Below are 22,675 nucleotides of genomic sequence, written 5' to 3'. Positions count from 1 at the left end.
ATTAAGATAAAAGAAAACAAATGTAAGATAACATGAGTCATTTGAAGGGTTTCCTCAAATGATACAAACATGACTACCAAATTACCTCAACCATGCCTGCAACTGGTAATGGCTTCCCACATGGATTAAAGTTTGAGTGCTCCTAAGGAGACCAGCTGCCGAAGCAAGAGTGGAACCGAACAGATCCCTACATGCCACACGGCAGAGGGTGGGGCGTGGGGTAGTTGTCCCATTTTGAGGGGAAAAAAAAAACAGGTGCGAAATTTTAATATAGAAACATTTGAAATTGAAAATATTATAATACCCACAACAATCTTCCAAAAATCACAATGATGGACCTAAAGCATAAGGCAAAATCAATTACCAGCATGAGAAAACAATCTATTTCTTCTACATATGATCGTTAACATTAAACATTTTTCAAATGGAATTTGACAAGATTCTGGGTGCTAAAAAAAAGAAACCCACAGCCTATGAAAGTGAACATGAAATTGAAATGATTTATATACTATAATTAGCACCAAAAACAATACAACTTCATAGAAAAGTATAGACGACAGTACTAATCCCTAAAATAAAATGATAAAAAACTGCCATGTGGCAATGAATCCAGTGAAAAGTGGATAGAAAATCAAAGGAAAAGAGGACAAAAGGAAGATCTCCATAGAAACTCGAAATAAATGCAGAGAGAAAAGGAAAAAAACTATAGAGAAATGGGAGACAAGTGTCAATGATTTTTGGAAATGAATAGTGGATACTTTATTTTTCTTTGAATTCTCGGACTGATCTCATGTTCTCACTTGATGTACAAGCATCCGCGGGTTAATAGAGAAAGGGAGTGAAAGAGAAGAAGATGGCAACCGGCGAAGAGAAAGGGCGAGTGAGAGAGGCAGTCTAGAGTTTCCTTGAATTCTATTCATTTTAGACAGGATGGGCAGCTCTTATTTTAGACGGAAAGTCACTCCCCACTTCCACGCTTCCCTCCATCTGATTAAGGAAACTAATCGATCCCAAATGGAAAGCACGTACCTCGACCTCTGATTAGTCAGTGTGTCCAATTGATCCCGTAAAGTAGAAGGTGATTTTGCCTAAAGAATCCCTAAAGATCCCTCCAATACCTGACATGCCTCTAATGGTTCATTGATAAGTAGTCCACACCAAATAGCACCTTGCTTAGTCAATAATATGTCTGCTAGCAACTTGGTCGACCTCCATTGATAAGCTAACTGGGGGTTAATTATGGTGCATAAGTCTGAATTCCATGGCCCCTCCATGATCAAATGACAGTAGGCCTTTGATTTATTAAACCTTGCCTGGCGATCTGCCAAGAAAAGTAAAACAATTGATGTTTGCAGTCCTGTCTTATGCAAAGGACATCAGTTCAGCATCGAGCCAAGACCATGTATAGCTAACCTTATGATATTCAACAAGATCAATGGTCTTGATTTCACATACATCCTCCTATGCCCCCTTGGAGAACCCAAATTTTGCTTTATATCTATGATTTAGCCGACACTTTGAATTTACAGCTGACACGCGTGTCCACACATGTCCACACTCCTTTGGACACTTAAAATGTGTTGCCAGGAGTCTCAGAGTTAATGTGAGCACGTAGACACATATTTGTGTAATAATCAATAATTTTATATGTATGTATGTGTCACCATTTCTAGATTTTTAGATGTTGCCATGTCAGACAACGTATATCCGTGTGGAAACTCGACACAGAAATCTATATCGGCAAACTATGATTATATATGGTTTCTATTTTAGCCGTGTCCCCCCGTTTCTAAATTTTGGGGGTTTGCTGTGTCCGACACTCATTGTCAGTGTCGACACGCGACAACCGTGTCCGTGTCCACAGATCATAGCTTTATATCATCGATTGTAAAATAGGCTTTCTGGGTAATCGTCTCTTCATAATTACATTAATCGACTGTAACAGCCTACCCGAATGTTGTAATGCTCTACCCAAATATCAAAACCATAGAATGATCTTAACTATTTTATCAATGAACCATTACACTGTTGATTTTGGGATCTGCTATCCATTTTAGGCTCAAAGGACGAATGCTTCTAGAGCATGTTAGCAATCCCCACAAGCTTCAAAGTGAAACTCGGAGTATTCAAGCACTCTTAACATCCTGGAGAGCCAGTAAAGAGATTTTGAACCCTCAGAAATTAATCATTTGAGAGAGGAAACAATATTCCTGTTATGTGAGACGCATGCACCTGCTAGGGAGCCAATGCCAACCAACACAGAGAACAAACGATTAGACTACAGAACTTTCCACCCGCCCCGGGGAGGGTGGGGGGGGGGGGCACCCACAAAAAAAAAGAAATTATTAGGAGAATAACTTTGATACATCCAAAACAACTCGAGTCATTAGCTAAAAATTCCCATCCACTATGGATCTGCATAGCCCTAAACAAAAACCCAATTTTTTTTCGAAAATGTAATGTCAGTTACGCGTTGAAATTTGAATGCAAAGTTCGAGTAAGGAGAGCTTCGATCTGAACATAGTAGTAACTAAAAACAACATCCTACATATGGATAAGAGGCATCATTTTATCCACGTTACCCATTTTAAACAATTCCCTCCTCCATCACCCAGATGGATATGTTATTCAAGCAGCTGCCTTGTGCAAGATCAAGCTTTAGAATCTACCCTTAAAATCCTTCCAGCAGCACCTGTGCAAGCTAGAGCTTTAAAATCAATCCGTTAAGTTGCATCTGACAAGCAAGATTTGCCTCCACACACTAGGCTACTCTGACAAGAAACACCCACCCTTAGGGATCTTTTGCCAGTGTTCGGAATTACTATAAATAAGAAGTCTACACTTACTAAAAATAATAATTCCATCTTTGCTAAAAATAGCATGTCCATCTTTACTAAAAATAGTAAGTTCGTACAAACTAAAAATTGTAGGTCCGTATTTTCTTTCTTCATGTGACAATAGTCCAGATTTTCCTCAACGCACCCATGATCAGCCCCTGCTGATCTGATGTTTCCCACTCCCTTCTAGCAACAACCAGTCATCATGACTATTGTCGCTTTTATTTGTTTTAGCTAGTTACAGTTGAACCAGTCCCGGTCCCTATTTTCTCACCTCTTTTCATTCTCCTTACTGTCCTACTTAATTCCTCTTATTGATAACTGCAGTTACAGCGGTTACTTGCTTCTCTCATCACCTTGTGGTTGCTGCCTTGCTGGCCTTGTTGATTTCCTTGCACCTCAACCCATTTCCCTACTTAATTCCTCTTATTGATAACTGCAGTTACAACGGTTACTTGCTTCTCTCATCACCTTGTGGTTGCTGCCTTGCTGGCCTCTTTTTTTCTTCTTTTTTTGAAAATGAGCTGCCTTGCTGGCCTTGTTGATTTCCTTGCACCTCAACTCATTTCCCCACATATCTCTTCATTAAAGGTGGCTGGTACAGCACTTGGGATGGAACGTGGCAGCTGATCTTGCTCCCGTTCTGCTTGGGACTTCCTACACAACGGGATTTGAGGCTGAGGCATACTCGATCTGGTGAGATCACTCCACTTTCTTTTTAGCAGCTTATTGAGGCATATCTTGCTGCCTTTTAACCCTTGATCAGCCCTCCTACTGCTATACTTCTTACCTTGATCTCCATACCTTGACATTATTATCTCATCTTATTTATATATATATAAATTCCTTGGCATGGCTAAGTGTTCGCAAATTTAACCTGTTAGTGAAATAACTCAAGAGCTGTTAATCTTTGCGAACCTTTGTTGCTAATTGATTATCTATATTTGTTAAGATGGTGTTGTTTAAATAGAAAGTACAGTTATACTCCTCAAGTTATCAAGAAAGAACTTGTGAACCCTAGGTTTGCACAGTTTTGGTGGGTATAGAAACATTTCGTGTCAATTTCGACAAAAATTTAAAACTATGCAAAAAAGAAAAAAAGAAACATCTTCAGAGGGAGGTGACAAAACGTCAAGATTGCATCTTTGTCAACTCCTGAGCGAGATAGCAAATATATATCACTATTGGCCGATCACCAAACATGTCGAATATCGGTATCATGTCCTTCAGTCAAATCGAGGATCTCCTCAATAGCATTCGTGAATCTCCAAGGATAACCGTTCTAATCTCTCACTCACTGGACAACAATAAGAGAGATGAGAGACCCTCAGTGACTGTATGATCTAATTGAGAACGATCCACAAGGTGCCAAAAGGGATCACCTGAACCTTTGAACCTTTGCCTCGTTAGAGTCCTTCGTCCCAATAGGCCTCGAAAATTCCTGAATCACCTCACTATCAGTGCTTCTAAGAACGCTAATATCAGCAGTGTCCGAGTTATCAAGACTCAAGCCGTCAAATCTCAGCTTTGAAAAAATGGGAGGATCATCCTGCCTAGGGCAACGATGTGGCAAGGCCTTCCTTGCCACTTCTACTCATCCAAGTCACCTCCTAGGACTTGCGGATAGCAGTGACCGAGAAACCCCTGAAAATAGGAAGCTTCATCGCCCACAGGACCAGCAAAGGAAAGATTTGCTTCTGGATACTATGGACACCTCTAGATAGCCTTTTTTTAAAAATCGGTTTTTATTTTCCTTCCAAATAAGCCAAAGAGATGCAGCAAAAATTAGGCTTTACAAAACCCTATCTTTAGAAACCTGCAATTTATCTTCATTTTACTAGGAGATCGACTCCAAACATAGATTTTGGCATACCTTTTCCAATTAATAGTTGAAAATTGGTACAATATTGAGGCGCCTTGAGGCCCTCGACTAGTGCTTAGTAAGCTTGTCCACCTTCAAGATCTAATGTATAAAAATATCTTCCAGAATGGAGTCTCAGAGAGTTCACATGTTTAGCAATCATTTCACTTAGAACATCCTAATGAATACCCAATAAAATTCCTTGATATACTCCAGTCTTCTCCTAATCTCCTTCTATCACTAGTTGTATGGGAATAAATTTTTCATGCAAACTGGTCCACATTTTGGAATTCAATGGGTTGAGCCTTGGGCCGAACTTTTTTCAGAAGATTAACAAAGTATCAAACCCATTTAAAAAAAAAAACAAAGTATCAAAACCTAATTCCAGCCAGGCCCAATCACAAGTTAAATTTCAGTTTAAAAACTGTATTAGGCTCTGTTTAACACATCTATCCACATATCTTATCACACATGCAGATCAGCTCCTCCCCTTTCCTCTAGATACAGACCACATGATACTACCACAACTCGACATGTACCTTCAATTTCGTGAAAACAAATTGTGCAGTTACTTGTCCCAACCAAATTTATCCAGTCAGAATTTTCCACATTAGCCAATCCAAAATCTCCTCAAGACGCACACAACAGTGAGGAGGTAAGCTGACTAAAATCCCATTATCAATTCCTCTTTATGGGCAACAGATACCCAAGCTTCAGACAGGATTGTCTCTAGATTTCCCATTATCAATTCCAATTTCTAGGCATATGAGGATCTTCAGAATGCATAGTCTCTAGATTTCCCTGATGCTTAAAGAGATAAATCTCATGTGCGCTCATGTCAGATTCGTCATAACTTCCATTGGCAAACTCCAATGCTTCTCATCGTATAATATTAAGCATTATTTAATATTTATCCAATTGGTCAACGTAGACCTAAATCTCTTCGCACATATGGGATGGTCCTCCCTTGAACATCACCGCCATCCCATAGAAAACAACCATCTCATGCTACCATTGTGAACCATAGTTCACCATCACCGTCACATAATACATGTGCCGATGCCAAATGATGCAGAGAGAGAGAGAGAGAGAGAGAGAGAGAGAGAGAGGGGACGGTTTATGCAACAGATAATAGAGCTCACATCCAAGTTCTAAAAGCATTGAATAAAATAAAAGAATGATCCTATCTAACGTATCTCAGGTCCCCCATTTAAATAAAATCCGGAAAAAAAAATTCAAGACGTAGCTTAAACAGTAACTTTGCAAAACTCTTCCAAAAAAAAATAAAAACAGTAACTTTGGAAAACCTCGCATAGAACCCTTTTCAAGATTCCCATCCTTTTCTTTTTCATACTTCTAGACAATTAACATCAGAAATAAAACTAGATAATGAATAAAATGATTAAAATCCAATTAAAATACCTAAAATCTGGAATTATATTTACAATCAAATTAAAAATATGAAAATTGCAGGCAAATAACTGCCTATGCAACCTCTACCGGGCGTATTACCTACCATTGCATACACAAATCGACAACTATGATCTGTATAGAAATTAATATGAAATACATAACATTAAAACAAAGTAAAACAAAGATGGATGAAAGTATGAGATTTAATAATGATAAGAAATTATCATACTCTGCTGTAAAGAAAGCTTTCAGCCACAAAACATCATGAATAAAACAATGGTAAACAACTCAACTCAACTCAATCAAGCCTTTGTCCCAAAAGTAGCTGGGGTCGGCTAGTGAATCCTTTAGAAAATTTTCATGAAAGAAGGTGAAATGAATAAAACAATGGTACGATAAAGAAAAATCTAGAAGCATACGATGGAATTAATTTTAGCCTCACAATTCTATAATCACGAGAAAAAAACTACTTTAAGAGAGTTGATGAAATTTTTCTAAAGGATTCATTTAGCCAACCCCAACTAGTTTGGTACAAAGGCTTTGTTGAGCTGAGTTGAGTTGAAGAGAATAGAAAGAAGACTAGTCAGCAATAACTACTCAAATGCCAATCCAAATGCCCTAATCACAAGGCATCTGCTCATAAGTACACACTAGTTCAAACTATTTCATCGAAAAGACAAAGTAATAACATATTCCAACATATCCTAACTGGAAGAAGGATAAAGAACAAATATCATAAAATCAAACACACTCCATTAGTCCATTTCTCAAGTCTCAAATTATAGAAAAACAAAACTACCATAAACTAAATATCATTACCATGTCCACCAAAACTCCAAATTGGAATTGAGAAACACGCTCCACTCACCTACATCCTCCTGCCAGGGAATCCACCAAGGGGCTTAGAGAAGGAAGGAACGGACGCGACTGGATCAGCCTGTTTGACAACGCCAGGTAGATCAGACATTCCGAGAGCGGCGAGCATATCAATCGTCTCCTTATCAACTTCAATTACATCGGTTTTGATTTCGGATTCTTCAGGGACGAAATCCATTCGGCGTTCTCTCTCCTCTTCCTGGAGCTTGAGAGAGATGCCTCGGACTGGGCCTCGTTGGATCCGTTTCATGAGGTGGGTTGAGAATCCTGCGATCTTGTTTCGGAGGCGTTTGGATGGGATGATCGCAACCTCCTCGAGGATTTTCTTGTTCGTGTGGAAATCTAGGGTCATACGAGAGTAGTACCTCTCGATCACGACTCGAGAGGATTTTTTGACTGTTTTTGTACGTACGCGGCCCATCTCAGAGGTTGATTGGAGGAAGAGAGGTGAGGAAACCCTAGAAGATTTGGATGAGAAAACCCTATCGAGAGAGGGGAGAAAACCCTAGAAGATGGGTTTATATAGAGGATGCGTTGAGAGGAAAAACGTATCAAAATGTGGGGAGGAGTTCGAGGGCATTTTTTATAAAGTTAAGGGTATAACGAGGAAGTACAAGAAAAAATGGAAAAATGTTAGTCATTTCAAGTAGGGGTGCAACTCGGGTCGGGTGCAACTCGGGTCGGGTTCAACCCCAGAATATTAAAAAAAAAGGGGTCTGGTAGGGTCGTGTTTTCCCAACCCGGGATGGAAATCATGTCAGGTCGGGTTGAGGTTTTGGGCAGCCGACCCAAATGAAACCAAACATTTTTAATCAATTTTTTTTAAGCTTAAAAACTAGGGTCGGGTCGGGTCGGGTTCCGGTCGGAAAAAAGGCTCCCTCAAGTTAGGTTGAAGCTCGTCGGATTGGAAATCGGATTAGGTCGGGTTTGATTGGGAAAAAGGGTTCCTCAGGCTGACCCGACCCGGCCCAACTGCACCCCTAGTCATTTGCTCTTACTAACACCACTTTCTTGCTGTGACAATACTCTTCGTTGTTTAAAGTGGTCCCGTATGGCCAATCGGGTAGATAAAGATATCACTACTGAATTGTTTAAATTGGTCGCTTGAGATCGATGAACGTTATTGAAAGGTGGTTAATCTTTGATCGAATCTTTTAGATTGTTAATCTTCGCCACTAACTGTGTTTAGAGTCAGACGAAACTAATTTGTATATCCAAAATCGTTGGAGCTGATCAGAAAGAACCTCAGACCTCAAGGTTCACAACACCACAACTCATGCAATTTTATTAGGCTCTGTTCCAGTGAGAAAAGAAGAGGTAAAAAGGATGGAAATTCGTGAGAAACTACGTCTGGACAGAAAATTCATTGTTTTATACTTAGGGGTGAGCACGACTATGCGAATGATCACTGTACGTATTGATATTAATGATCGACCTTCCGTGTGATTAGAGGTAGAGCCAGGAATTTACTCGAGGGGCCGAAAATGGTTGTTATAGCATGTCGGGACCCACCATTTTACACTTCATGTTTCTACAGATGATCATCATCTACCCATCTACCCATAACCCATGCATAAAGTGGAGCCCAGACTTTACACTCTGTATTTTGATGTAGTGGGCCCACTGTTTACACCTAATGTTCTAATGGGTGGAGCGCGCTATTTTACACCCTTGCATTGATACCATGGCCTAAGAATGTCAGAGATTTAACCGAGATGAAGTTCAGTATTTTTCAAAAAACTATAGAACCCACTTCATATATAGGATGATCCAAACCATTCATTTGTTGGGCACAACGTAAATAGATTGCACTGCTTAAATCATCTCTATAGGATAATCCTAATCCTCCAATCTATAACGGACAATCACTTTGTAGATTGTAGGGTTGGGATCATACTATGGAGATGATTTCTACAAGGAAGCCTATTTACATTGTGGCCCAACAATGAACATTTTGGATCATCCTATGAAGTGGGCCTACAATACCTTTTGAAAAATATTGGATTTTTGGACATTAGGTGCACTCTCAGCTAAGGAGAGAGAGAGACTTATCAAAAAGGGAAATGATAAATGTACCCCTTTTAATCACTTGGGACACCCAACATCAGTTTATCAATGACTGCAGAGGGGCTAATGTACTTCACGTCAGAAGGATTCAACGGATTTGATTGCCACGTAAACTGCAGTTGGGTGTCCCATGTGATGAAAAGGGGCGCATTAATCATTTCCCTTTTTAGGGAAAATTGCAACCCTCTTGAGCCCTAGAATTTTTTTCATGGAATATTAGAGTGTGTTCTATAGCCAAATTTTAAACATTTTTTATTTATTTTTATATCCATGGATATATAAAAAGTTACTCTCCATGTGGTTTTTTAGATTTTTTTTCCTTGATCTCAGAACTATGTTTAGATGGGCATCATAGGCTTGGAGAGTAGTAGAATAAGAAGTGAACAAGGAGGAGACAAATTTTGAATTTGTCTACAATTACCTCGGAGAATAGTGGTAAGTAGTGTTTGGTTGCAAGGCATAGACTTCATAGTCATAGAGTAGTGGAACAAGTAGGGATGTCATTAGAATAAGTAGGGGTGTCATTATCAATATAGTGTGAGCAGAGAGAGAGAGAGAGAGAGAGAGAGAGAGAGAGAGAGAGAGAGAGAGAGAGAGAGAGAGAGAGAGAGAGAGAGAGAGAGAGAGAGAGAGAGAGAGAGAGAGAGAGAGAGAGCACATAAAAGTTCATCTTTCCATTCAAGGGAATTTGTATCCAGATCCATAAATCTTAGTACAGGTTGGACAACGTTAAATTCAAATTTGTTGTTTAAGGAGTTTTTAGGTTCCCCCACCCTCTCAAGTCTCTCCCCAACAAGCATCTCCCAATGCGGGCCCCACTAATATTTCATGGAATATTGTTTTTGTGGTTCCCAAACATGTCCTTAGTTTGTTGCCAACAAAAAAAATTTAAAGAAAATAGATATATCAAGTATAGGAGGCATGTGGACAGCTGACCAAAAAAAAAAAAATTTTTATTGAAGCTTCTCTTTGGGATGACAAGAGCATCGAATGGATGGTGGAGGTTGGAGAGTTTCGCTCTCTGGCATGCCTCTATCCTGTCTCACTTTCTCTTTGGTTCTGGTTTGGATGAGAACGAAAGAGGTAATGTTCAGAGGTGTTGCGAAACAACCAGTTACTCCAAAAGCTTAAGATGTTAGAGTTGGTGTTATTTAATCATCAATACTTCAATACTCCCCCTCACCCCATCCTTTTTTGAGGGTTGGCCATATACATGGCACATGTGGCTCCTCTTTTGGGTTGTTCACACACTTGGATTTTTAATATCAAGTAGTTAATTGGGCTTAGAAGCCGGGCCTACCGCGAGGCAATATCTCTGATACCTTGCGAAACAACCAATTGCTCCAAAAGCTTAAAGGAGTTGTTGGAGGGTTAGGAACAACTCCTAACCATCCGATCTATAGAGGATTAGGATCAACCCTCGAACATTCAGATCGGAGGGTTAGGATCAACCTATGGAAATGATTTTTGGGGCACAACCAATTTAGGCTGTGGCCCTTCTAATGGACGGTTTGGATCATCCTATGGTGCGGGCCATACCATACTTTGAATAAAGTGAGGAGTGCCCTCATCAAAATACAGCACTAACATTTCCCTTTGACTAATGTAACCATAGAAAGATTTTGCATTCCGTTGTGGACCCAAAAATTCATTTCGGACGATTGAACCTTCTCTGTTTTTTTTTTCTTTTCTAAGAACCAGAAAGATTTGTACCTGAATAAATAGATGCCAAAAAGAAAAACAAACCTTGAAAAAAGCAGCTTATAACATGATTAACATCGTTAGTCGAAAGGGTACTCATTGAGGCTTCTTACAAAGGGTGCATTGAGGATATTTCTACCTCTCATGCCCAAAAAGATATTACTCTGTCTCTCGTGCCCCAAAAAGTTCGAAAACACGAGGTAAAAATTAAAAGAAGAGGTAACAATTAAAAGTTATGCCTGCTATTTTAAAGCGCCACACAAAGAAGCCAAGAAAGGGGTGGTGCCTCTAAAAGAAGGGGTGGAAATATCATTTCCCTCAAGGATATTTTATTATAAATGGGAATTAACTCCTAAATACATAACATATTAACATTTGTCAACTCTTTATAAATAGCATTCTTAAAGTTTTTTAGTAGTTTATTACTTTTAAATACGTTTTTATCATATTTTGTAGCCCTTCATGAAGTTGCACACTAAATTTTATGGTTTTCTTAGTCAAATATTTGTAACATGTACCTTGAATTAACTTATATTATCCTAAGCTTTTGACATTTGATTGAATTTTAAAGATCATGGAAATATTTAATTCATTATAAAAATAAAGAATGAGCATGAGAACATGACATTAGCACTTGCGGAACACTAATAATTGAATTTATTGTGTCCAAGTGTGTGGTTACGAACTAATGGCGACGAAGATAAAATAGTAGTTGCAACAACTTCTCCCATTTTTATTTTATTTTTAACGTTGGACTAACATTTCTTTGCGTCATATGCTTTCAAAATTTAGTTAATCATGCTCTAAAAAGTCTAAACCCTCTTCTATCACACTTGTTAAAACCCATTAATGGCTAACATTATGAAGGATAGACTTTGTATTCTGACCCCAACTCCCTATTTTATTGATAGGGATTTGCTAGCCAATTTCGCGGAAAGCCATTTCACAGCTGACTTTTGCAGTTTGGTTGCCTAATGAATTAAATGAATAAGACAAAATCTGCTAAAAAGCGAGTCTACGTGAGTCACGTGACTGTTCTCTCCTGCAAAAGTTACCCGTGAAATGGCTTTCCGAGAAATTGCCTAGCAAATCCAATGTTAATATAACAACCCATTTCTAACAAAGTTATGGCTCACTAAAATGAATTAAGGACAGCAAAATAAAAAGAATGAAAATCGTGCAGTACAAGCAAAGTCCAAGATGTTTAATATTTTTGGAAATAACTTGCCAAGAACCCACAGTCACTTTCTGTCTCTATCATTTGAGAAGGAAAGCTTAGTCTAAGTATCCTAAGGAATCGTTATGAGATAAATGTAAACAGGGGAACGACATCCACTCTCCCTTGTTTTGATAATGGCACTCTACTCTCTTTTACATGAAAAATTATCTATAAAATTGGAACCATATTGTAACAAAAAAGAAAAGCAAATAAAAGGGTAAAAAAACATAAGTATTTTTCTCTGGATCTTCCATATAAAATAATTTTGAAAAGGAAAAATTGCCAATGGGGGGACATCAAAATATGAGAATTGCCGATGGGGGACACACTTTTGAAAAATTGTTAGAGAGGGACGAAATGGGGGTTGTCAAGTCTCTAAAAGGGGGTTATCAACACTCTAAATGAGGTTATCAAACTCTCAGAAAGGGGGTTATCAACCCTCTTTAACAATTTTTCAAAAGTGTGTCCTCCGTTGGCAATTCTTATATTTTGAGGTCCCCTGTTGGCAATTTTTCCTTTTGAAAATGTTTATACCTATCCATAAAAATGAAACAAAGGCAACCTATATGAGAGTGTAATGGAAAACAACCTTTACAAGTATAAATGTATCTTAGAAACTTATGAAATAATGCCTTTGCCTTTTAAGTCAGGCAAAGAGGAGACAGTAGCAATCATGGTGGTTGCAAGTCTTTTTAGCATTTTCTACACAACACTATCGAATAAGATTTTATATGGTGGCCGTGCGTGATGTCCAGTATTTTCTGAAAAGTACAGTGGGGCCCACTTCAAAATGATCCAAACCATTCATTTTTTGGGCCACACCGTAAATAGGTTGTATATTGTAGTTCATTTCGGGATGATCATAACCCTCTATTGCCTCTATCTGTAGAGTTTTCTATAATGTGCACTACTTTATGGGAGGGATAGGATCATCCGAAGGAGATGATCTCTTGTGTACAGCCTATTTATGTTCTGGCCCAACATATGAATGGTTTGGATCATCCTATGAAGTGGGGCGGGCCCACTGCACTTTTCGAAAAATTCTAGATTTCACCCGCACACAATCTATAAATCTATAATTTGTAAAATATGTTCTTATCAGCTGCGGAGAAAAAAAAATATTCTCACTAACGCCCTGTTTGGAAAAATATTCTCAATAAGGCTCTGTTTGGATTGCAGAAATTTTAAGGAAATGGTAGGAAAGAAAAACTTTTCCAAAATTGCTTGATTTTCAAAGGTCTGGCTGCACATGAAAAAATACGACTTAAACCATGTAGTTTAAATTTTCTATAGAGGCTCCTTAATTTATGCTGATACGCCTCTAAATGAGCAATGATCATATCATTTTCCTCTAAATCGTGAATAAAGTTAAATTTCTCAGGAAAAATTTCCCGCTAGGGATATTTTTCCTACAATCCAAACAGGGCTCAAGTCTTAGAAAGATTATTTTAACATAAACTTGACCCTTGATCCATCAAGCCTTGTTTAAGGTTCCACTAAGAAAAGCTAGACCATTGATTTTTGTAGTCCTTTTATCTTACCCATTTGATGTTTATTTGAGATAGGACCAAAAACATGTGGGTTGCCTCCTGTGTTAGAATATGTGGCATCCAAACGGTTGGATTGGGTTAGGATCTCACCATTGGAGATAGATTGGGCAAGTTAGTTAAAAGGGGTAACTTAGCTAGATTAGGCAATTGGATTGGATTAGTAATTAGGTTAGATTAGAATATACTACACTTATCTCTTTCCATAGTTGCCTTGATTTATTTCTATGTTTAGCATATAAGCGCTCTGTGTAAGCACATTCTCTTGTTAATGAAAATCATCGAAGTTCAGTGAAAATCCCAATTTTAATCATCCTGATGCTCTTCAAGATCCCGATTTCCCATGGCGCTTGTAAGTCTTAAAAACTGCCTTTTACCTTATAAAAAAATGACTTTTGGCAGTGGTCGTTCCCAACTGCCTGGTCTCTCACATGAGAAATGTGTGCAGGAATTGCAGTAATTTTTGGAGATTTTGGAGTGAAATGATATATTCACCCCGTATTTCCTGCGCCAGCCCCCTCTGGTGTACTTAGGAGTTTGGAGTTAGGAGTTAGGACTACTATTTTACACTAAGGCTCTGTTCACTTCTTTTCCCTGGTGCAGCCTTTTTTTTCCCTGACAAGACCTTGACAAGACAGAATTTCTGTGTTCACTTCTTTTCCAGGAAAAAATATTATCAGATGTGGAATTTCTTATTTAAAAGCTGAAAATGACATGAAAAATTGACTTTTTCCTTGTTACTTGAGATTTGGTTTCCGATTAAATATATCGGAAAGAGGCTTTCCAAGGAAAACGAAGCCTTTTCTTTGCCAGTTTCCCTGGATTCCTTTTCCTTCTGCCATGTCACCTGGAAAGGAAAAGAAAACAAAATCCTTCTCTTTCCTTTCCTTTACGGGGAAAAGAAGTGAACAGAGTAAAGAGGGGGCATGTTCCATGGAGAAGAAAAAGGAGTGCATATATATATATATATATATATATATATATATATATATATATATATTCCCTTTTGGGGTCATCCCTTCTGGTGTACTTAGGACTACTCTTTTACACTACAGGGGGTGGCATGTAGAAGAAAAAGGGTTGCATATATATTTTCCCTTTTGGGATCATGAAAATTGAAAAGACATCTTGATTTTGAAACCCACAAAAAATTTCCCATCAACGGCGCAGGACCGACCTATGATACTCTACTAGATCAACGGTCTGGATTACACATACATTATATGTGGGACTGAAAAATTGATTGTTATCACCAATCCAGACTTTCCGGTAGTTCTTATTTGACATACATGGAAATAGACCATGTGAGAAGATCTCATGCTGATGAACAAAACTGACCACTATCCAGTGTACACTTGGCATGTGTTTGGTGATTATCAGCCCCCCCTACTGTATTTGTAATTATTATTTTACATACAAGGGGCTGGCTGTCCAAGGGAAGAAAAGGGGCGAATAAATATATCATTTGCCCTCCTTCTGAGTCTTGAGTCTCTTGACTAGAAAGAGAGGATGGTAAAAAAGTTTCGGTTTCGGATTCTCTCATTAGCTTGGGAGCGACTCATTTATCACCGAAATCCTACATGTGAAAGATATCCCCTCATTATTAATACCTAATACTCAATTTCTCTTCTTCTACATTTCACTTACTACTTCCCTCTTACGCCTCTCCATCTCTTTATCCACTTTTCCTTCCTTTTTCCTCAGAAAATGCCACATTTACTTTCAACCTCTTCAACCTCAGGTAAGAGATTTTTTTCTTATCTATTTCTCTCTGTGTAATCTTCTATTTTCATTTTGTTAGGTCGATTAGATAGGAGATATTATCCAATTGTTTGAATTTAGGGCACAGGTTTTATCTTTCCCTTTTTAATTTTTAATCATATCGATATTCTATTTTTAGGCTGCTAAAAGATATGGATTTACCAAAATCTATGATGATACTTTTGTTATTTTAATCTATTTAATTACCTTTGTTTTCTGTTTTTTCTTCGCATCTGTTCGATTGATTTAGGGTTTTCTTTTGGTTCTTCATTCGTTTTAATTAGAGATAGGGTTTGATGTTTCATCTCTCTGTCTTATTCTTATTCTTAGGCTTAGAAGAGTTCCTGATTTGAAGTTGTAAAGTGTGAAGAGAAGGACAAAACTGTAAATATAATCGATGCAGAATGATGGATCAGACGAGAATAGGATTGCAATCAGAGATTCTGTTGATGGATCAGATGAGAATCGAGTTGATGACCCTGACCCTGAGAAACAGGGGAATTCGGACAATTTACGCCAGGAGAGTGGAGGAACGAGTTCAGGGGGGGAGTTTGTAGATAGAGATGATGAATCGGCGGTGATTAGCATCGTGATTGCTCTTGATGATGTGTATAATCAGGTTTCTGCGGTTTCTGAATTCAAAGGAGGGAATGTTTCTAAGATTATGGGGTCGGAGAAGGATGATACTAAGAAAAGTTGTTTGTCCAGAACTGAAAGTTATCATGAACAGTGCAGGTATATATTCAAACTAGTACTCTACTCTTTTATTTTAACCTTTCCTGTTGATTATCAATATTTGACAAACATTCATTTTGAATTATTCGCTATGTTCATTTGCTAATTCAATCATTAGGACTGAGTTGCTATGTTTTTTGTTTTTTTGTTTTTGAAATATTAATGTATCGAAGGAAGGAACCGAGAAGGTTCACAAAATACAAAGAAAAGGAAAAAGAAAATACAATTTACGGAGGGAGATAATCAAACCACTCTAAAGTTTAAACTAGCCCTGCTAACCCCAGATTTGGCAAGGGAATCAGATTCGTCATTTGCCGATCTCCGAATATGTGAGAAACTGTAGCCGAATCAGAAACATAATCAGAGATCTTATCCATAAGACTGAGGAATCTCCACAGCGGCGGAGCAAAACCCGAAAGCCACTTTACCACATTTGCTGAGTCCCCTTCTATCACCTTGTCCAGGATATCTAAATGTAATATTCCGGAATAAGCCTCTTTTACTTCCGCTTCAGAAGAATCGCTTATACCGATTGGATCGGAAAAAGCCCAAACCACTTCACCTTTATCATTCCTAAGAAGACCACCAATTCCAGCTGCACCCGGATTCCCAAAAGAAGCACCATCAAAATTAAGCTTGAAAAAACCCACGGGAGGAAGAGCCCACTTTTGAATCACCTTTGATTTGGAAGACCCCTCATTGCATATGATCTGCCAACCCTCCCACAAATCATAGCAGAAACCGTACAGCAGAGAGGAGAACTTTTCGCCCACAAATCATTTTGGACTGAGTTGCTATGCTTTTGTTTAAGTGGAATGCTATGCCTTTGTTTTGTTTGCCACTTTTAAATTGTTTTGGGATTTCAAGATTGTCTGATGCGAAATATAGTCATGCAGGGGAGGTCGAGAGGGGAGAGATCATGAGGAAGGTTTTAGTTTTAATCAGTGAAATGTGCTTTATAAGGGAGGAAAAAAACATCAAAAATCATGATTTTATGTTGAAAAATTGTGATACATCTGTGATATTTTTGTTTTTCCATTTTTTTTATTTTAGCACGTTTGAATGTATTTTTTTATCTTTTAATCAAATATCACAATTTTTTGCGTTTTTTAAAATCTGAGCTATTTTTGTGACATAGCTTCTTACAAGCCTCATACAAATAGTGCAATGGAAGCCACCAATAAAATCTCGTGGGAGTTATGGAGAAGATGGTTGAACCCACCAAGGATCGGTATGAGAAGCTACTGTTCCCTCTAAGCTAATGTTGCATCATTACGAGTACGAGTGTCGAAGTCCGACACTGGTATCGAATGCTGGATTTGGCAAACATCAAAAAGAAAGATCTGTGGATTCATCGCAATATTTTAATACTCAACTCAACAAAGCCTTTGTCCCAAACTAGTTGGGGTCGGCTAAAATGAATCCTTTAGAAAAATTTCATGAAGAAGGTGAAAGGAATCTACCCGGCTCTAATGCCAGCTCTAGTTGGGTTCTATCGCAATATTTTAATCAATTCTCAAATTTTGTAACCATAGTAATATGGTTACGAGTAATTTATTGAAAATTTCAACAGGTTAAGTAAATACAATGTTTTATTTTCATTTTAAAAAGCTTACTTTTGGGATGGATAAAACTCAAAACATACGATAATTGTAAAGTTGTGGTAGAAGTATTCAGATAAAAGAGATAAAAGAGATCTAGAATGGTCGCATCAAATCCTGAAGTGTTGGAGTCCGACACGTGTCTGACATGGGTACTTAGTCCATTTAGAAGAATCCATGTAACATGGCCTCCAAGCTTATCGGATGTCTATCAAGTCATCTAGAGATCTAGAAGGGTCGCATCAAATCATGTTAAGTGTTGGTGTCTGACACATGTCTTACATATGGGTACTTCGCCCATTCAGAAGAATCCATGTAAAATGGCCTCCAAGTTTATCGGAAGTCTATCAAAACATCTAGAACGATGCCTGGACTTCGCCCATTTAGAAGAAACCGTGTAATGGCCTCCAAGCTTATCAGATATCTATCAAGACATCTAGAACCTTGCCTCATGAGCTAACATAGAGAATGGAAGCAATTCTTCTCATTTGAAATAGTAATGCTTTGATAAGGGTGCTCATCAATAGCGAAGTTGACAAAGAAGAATGGCAAAAACCTAGGTTCAAGCACCCTTGATAGATGAAAAAAGGTTGGCCACATCATATCATATGCAAGCTTATCAAAGCAAGATTGCGTTGTCCTACGATAAGAAGGCGAGCCTTGGCGCAACGGTAAGGTTGCTCCATTGTGACCTGGTGGTCACGGGTTCGAGTCATGGAAACAGTCTCTCTGCAAAACAGGGGTAAGGCTGCGTACATCTAGCCCTCCGCAGACCCGCAATGGCGGGAACCTCGTGCATTGGGCCGCCCTTTCCTGTTGTGTTAAATTCTCTTTATTTATTGTCAAACAACCAGTTACTCCAAAAGCTTAAGCCGCTGGAGAAGGCTTTATTCTTTTAACACTCCCCCTCACGTGTGGCCCCTCTTTCTTTGGGTTGGCCTACACGTGGCACATGTGACCCACTTTTGGGTTGACCATTGCATGTGGATTTTTGACATCAAGGAGGTTTGAACTCAAGACCTTTTGCTTTGATACCATGTGAAACAACCAGTTACTCCAAACGCTTAAGCTGTTGGAGAAGGCGTTATTTGTTCTTTTATACTTTTATACTTTAACATTTATATATTTTAATTTCCATGAGTTTACCTGATGAAATCCTAAGGAAAATCTCCAGATTGACAGGGAAAATTCCTCAGAAATGGAACTAACACCATGCTTTTGTTGGCTTTTATTTTCCATGCCTTCATTTAAAGCATAAAACTGTAACTCTTTCTCAAGGATAAGCTACCCTATAGTGCCTTACTGAAGGATAAACTGGGACTCTCTCACTATTTCTGGTTCTGAACTTAAGACCTCACTGTTAATTTCTGACTTCTTTGTGATAATTGACCATTCCTTTGTATGTTAAATTGTCAGAGTTTGTCAGCAGCAAACTGAAGAGCCTCTGATGGTTCTTGGATGCGGATGTCGAGGTGAACTAGCAAAAGCGCACCGGTCCTGCATAGACATTTGGTTTCGTACTAAAGGTTCAAATAAATGTGAGATATGCCAGTAAGTCATCTATCACTTAGGCTCAAAACATTCAATTACCTGATTGCAAATTATAATAATTTTCTAAACCTTTTTTGTACAGGCAGGTAGCTGCAAATGTCCCCTCTCCAGACTCCCAGCAAAGTGTGAGTGTTTTTGAGTGAAGATAGTCGTAATAAAATTCTTAGTTGTGCAGGTGCCAAATGGGGGTGTACATGAATTTTGATGTTTTGACAATGCTCTTAACCGTTTCACATGCATACACATATACACACTGATTGTTTTGTTTACTGTAGATAACTTCGTGTAATTCAATTCTATAATGTAGGCATCTTATTCTTTTTTTCTTATTCCTAGAAGTGCCAATGATTTTGCTGATCACATAGCCAAATTAGGAGCTTCTAGGGAATCATTTTATATGAGGCAATCCCTACCCCCCGAAGTGCACAAGCAATCCATTATTTTTTAATAAAGTTGTGATCATCATAAAAAAAATGTAGGCATCTTATGCATATTCTGTACTTGTGAAGAGAAAAAGATTTATCCTCTTTTCAAGGACAACTTTCACCTTGTATAGTAAATTGAGTTTTTCTTGCGAAGGACTGGTGTGGTGCTTATTTAAGAGAATTTTATATCGTGAATTCACGTACACGAAAGTGTTGGAAAAAACTCCTGTGCCCCACATCATTGGGTGATCTAAACCTGTCAAAAGTTGGGCCCTGATGGAGATAGATTGTGCCCCAAAATTCTTCCCCATAGGATGTTCCTAACCCTTTGGTCCGTGGAGGTTTAAAATGGACACCATGGTATAGAAACCTCTACAGATTGGAGGATTACAATCATCCTATGGAGGAGATTTTTGGGGCAAGGCCTCTCTACATTGAGGCCTTGTTCCTTTTAAGCACCTTGCCTTGCTTGAGTAAGAAATAGATATGTCTTCCTTGCTTTAGGTAAGTCAGTCCAGTCCAGGAATCCTTCCGTCAAGCGGTCTGCAGCCGTTCTTGTTGGTGTTTTTAAGTGATGACTCCAGCCTGCTGGTCCTTGATTGCAAGTGTTATGACATAAAACACCCGATTGTTTTTTTTTAACATCCCATGTAATTTTCTGTGTTCTAAAATGTCGGCATCATATCCATATTTTTTGTACTTTCGGGTGGGAGTTTGTCCTGTGGAGGACTGATTCATTTAAGAAAACTGTCTGTAAATACTACTTGGTATTTGTGCAGTTTTTTTCACTCGTCAGCCCGAGAACTGCATACATCTATTTGTTTATTTCTTCTTCTTGTTGGTGTTTTTTTAAGTAGATGGGTGCTGTCTGCCGATATTTGATTGGAATAGTGTTATGACATACTACTGTTTTGTTTATTGTAGATAACGTAGTGTGTAATTTGCCGCTTTCTCTAATGTAGGCGTCTTATGCATATTTTGTACTTAAGAAGAGATCAAGATTTGTCCTCTGTCTGAGGACAAATTCTCACTTTGTATTAGTGGGGATGATGGGGTCTCATGACATGAAATTGGATACCTCGAGTCCCTTTTATCGTAATAGGTTAAATTAATCCTACGAAGGCACAGGTGGGAGTCTGTCCCGTGAATGACTAAAGTGATATTTGATTGGAATAGTAGATATGACTGTTGTCTGGTGGTATTTGATTGCAATAGGGTTATGATCTTATGTAGTTTTTTGAGTGATCTTATGTAGTTTTTTGAGTTAAACATCCAGCAAGGCACAGACTCATGAATTAGACCTAAAACTTACGCACACATGAATTAGAACTAAAGTAAGTAACATTGTGTGAATCATGTCATCTCTTTGAATATGGCTGGTTATTAATTTTGGAAACAAGATTAATCATATGTATTTGCAATTTTTCCTGGAACAGAACAATTATTGGGTTTGGAGGGTCAATCCAGCCTTTAGAGGATCTAGTATTGTAAATGGAGAACGGGAAAGGGTAAGGTTATTGTGATTATCATCATCATTTTTGTCGTCATTTTCTATTTGACTTTTCATGTCTTTTATATTTCCTTTGATAGGGGTGCATTAGTCCACTTTGGGTTGCGTTCTCAATACTTATTGGAGGACTCCTATTGGACGTGCTGATATCTATCTCCCTTGGTGTTTCTGCACTGCCTGTGAACATTATAATCGGTATTGTCTCTCCCTCCTATTATATATTTGGACTGCCATCTGAAAATTAGCTTTCTCCTGAATCAAAAGTCCCCAAATGGAAGTATCAAAACTGAATCAAGGATAACTGCAGGTGTTCTCGTCGTTCTGGGACTGGGAACTGCACTTCGGCTTGCACTGGAATGCTGCCATGAATGGACTTCGAGGAGAGTAGTTCAAAGGGTGGATACGAGTATAAATCCCGGGTATCATCCTGCAATGTAAATATCAAATGAAAATAAAATTAAATACAATAATTATTTTATTTGTTTCACCTGATATATATGTTCAAAATACACTGCATTAGATATCACTGAGAAGGTTTCATGTTAATGTTTACTTTGTTGATCTATAATAATCGTGTATTTCATTTGTCTCATTGAGTTTCTGTTACTTTGTTAGTTTGGCAAGCTGGAGTTAAGAACATTAGACCAAATATTTGAATTCAAAACCCTTGTTTGCAGTTAAGAACATGGGACCAAAATTTTGAATTGATAAATGAAATACTGAAGCCTTGTTTATTTTGGATTTTTAGTCCAAAACTAAAGAACCCATAAAGACACGCAGCCATGCAAAGGTGATACTTTTTTATTCATGCTCGAAGCTTTGCATCTTAAATGTGAACTAGAACAGGAAACCATAGAGATTCTACTTCACGCAAAACCAAACCGAAAACAAAACAAAGCTGGCCATGGTTCTCTCTTCTACACTAATCCATCTTCCTTTGAGACCTGGAAGGCCCCACCACTGCCTTCGCCCCCGCCGATGACTCCTTCGAAACATTTATCCATCATGATTTCTTTGCCAAGTTTCTTCCCAGTTTTGATCAATGACTTTATTTAAGATTAATACAACCAAAAAATGATGTGTATTTTCTTATGTTGTATGTGGGGTTAGTTAGTGCATGGTAGTGGGTATGTGTTTTAGTGTAATGGTCGTTACTTGTGGCTAATGTGTTTAAGGTAGTGGGAGTTAGTTACTTATGATGTGTCTTGTTAGTGGCTAAGTGTGCTTGTGATGTGGCACGCCCTCTTGCTTGTATTTATGTAAGAAGAGAAATTCTACAACAAAGGAAACTTTGTAGGAGAGTCATTGTTCCTCTTGAATCGAGCCATTAGGAAGTCCGGTTGCCTCAAATCAACCTCTCCCCTTCTTTTTCTATTTTCCGTTTGTTTATTTGTGTTACGGCCAATTAGGCACGTAACAAGTGGTAACTCCACATACAACATAAGAAAATACAAGCAAGAGGGAGTGCCACATCACAAGCGCACTTACCCACTAACAAGACACATCATAAGTAACTAACTCCCACTACTCTAAACACATTAGCCACAACTAATGTCCATTACACTAAAACA

General features: G+C 38.3%; 2 protein-coding genes across 3 annotated transcripts; one reads left to right on the top strand and one right to left on the bottom strand.

Moving 5' to 3' along the window:
* Positions 1 to 6,713: 6,713 nt before the first annotated feature.
* LOC143887950 (small ribosomal subunit protein eS17-like) lies at positions 6,714 to 7,498 on the bottom strand. The gene has a single exon (XM_077392201.1). It carries the CDS (start codon positions 7,406 to 7,408, stop codon positions 6,980 to 6,982), a length of 429 nt encoding a protein of 142 aa, XP_077248316.1. The 5' UTR covers positions 7,409 to 7,498; the 3' UTR covers positions 6,714 to 6,979.
* A 7,513-nt stretch (positions 7,499 to 15,011) lies between these two features.
* On the top strand, positions 15,012 to 21,696 carry LOC143887949 (uncharacterized). 2 transcript variants are annotated; one of them, XM_077392199.1, is made up of 7 exons: positions 15,012 to 15,262; positions 15,613 to 16,017; positions 19,035 to 19,169; positions 19,252 to 19,294; positions 21,031 to 21,102; positions 21,185 to 21,299; positions 21,412 to 21,696. In XM_077392199.1, exons 2-7 carry the CDS (start codon positions 15,680 to 15,682, stop codon positions 21,540 to 21,542), a joined length of 834 nt encoding a protein of 277 aa, XP_077248314.1. In that variant the 5' UTR covers positions 15,012 to 15,262; positions 15,613 to 15,679; the 3' UTR covers positions 21,543 to 21,696. The 2 variants fall into 2 exon arrangements, with proteins under 2 accessions (XP_077248314.1, XP_077248315.1); XM_077392200.1 differs by lacking the exon at positions 15,012 to 15,262 and adding an exon at positions 15,309 to 15,370.
* The last annotated feature ends 979 nt before the right edge of the window (positions 21,697 to 22,675 follow it).

Source organism: Tasmannia lanceolata, unplaced genomic scaffold (assembly GCF_043159265.1).
Source record: "Tasmannia lanceolata isolate RefF3 unplaced genomic scaffold, GAP_Taslan_0.1 ptg000012l, whole genome shotgun sequence".
Lineage (NCBI taxonomy): Eukaryota > Viridiplantae > Streptophyta > Magnoliopsida > Canellales > Winteraceae > Tasmannia > Tasmannia lanceolata.
Note: the sequence above shows the minus strand (reverse complement) of the source record. Positions and strands in the feature narration are given on the sequence as shown.

Excerpts from the sequence above, each read along its gene's own strand:
- LOC143887950 (XM_077392201.1), bottom strand. The coding sequence starts at position 7,408 with ATGGGCCGCGTACGTACAAAAACAGTCAAAAAATCCTCTCGAGTCGTG.
- LOC143887949 (XM_077392199.1), top strand. The coding sequence starts at position 15,680 with ATGCAGAATGATGGATCAGACGAGAATAGGATTGCAATCAGAGATTCT. Across the intron at positions 19,295-21,030 it reads CTCCAGACTCCCAGCAAAGT|AACAATTATTGGGTTTGGAG; the intron begins GTGAGTGTTTTT and ends TTCCTGGAACAG. Across the intron at positions 21,300-21,411 it reads GCCTGTGAACATTATAATCG|GTGTTCTCGTCGTTCTGGGA; the intron begins GTATTGTCTCTC and ends GGATAACTGCAG.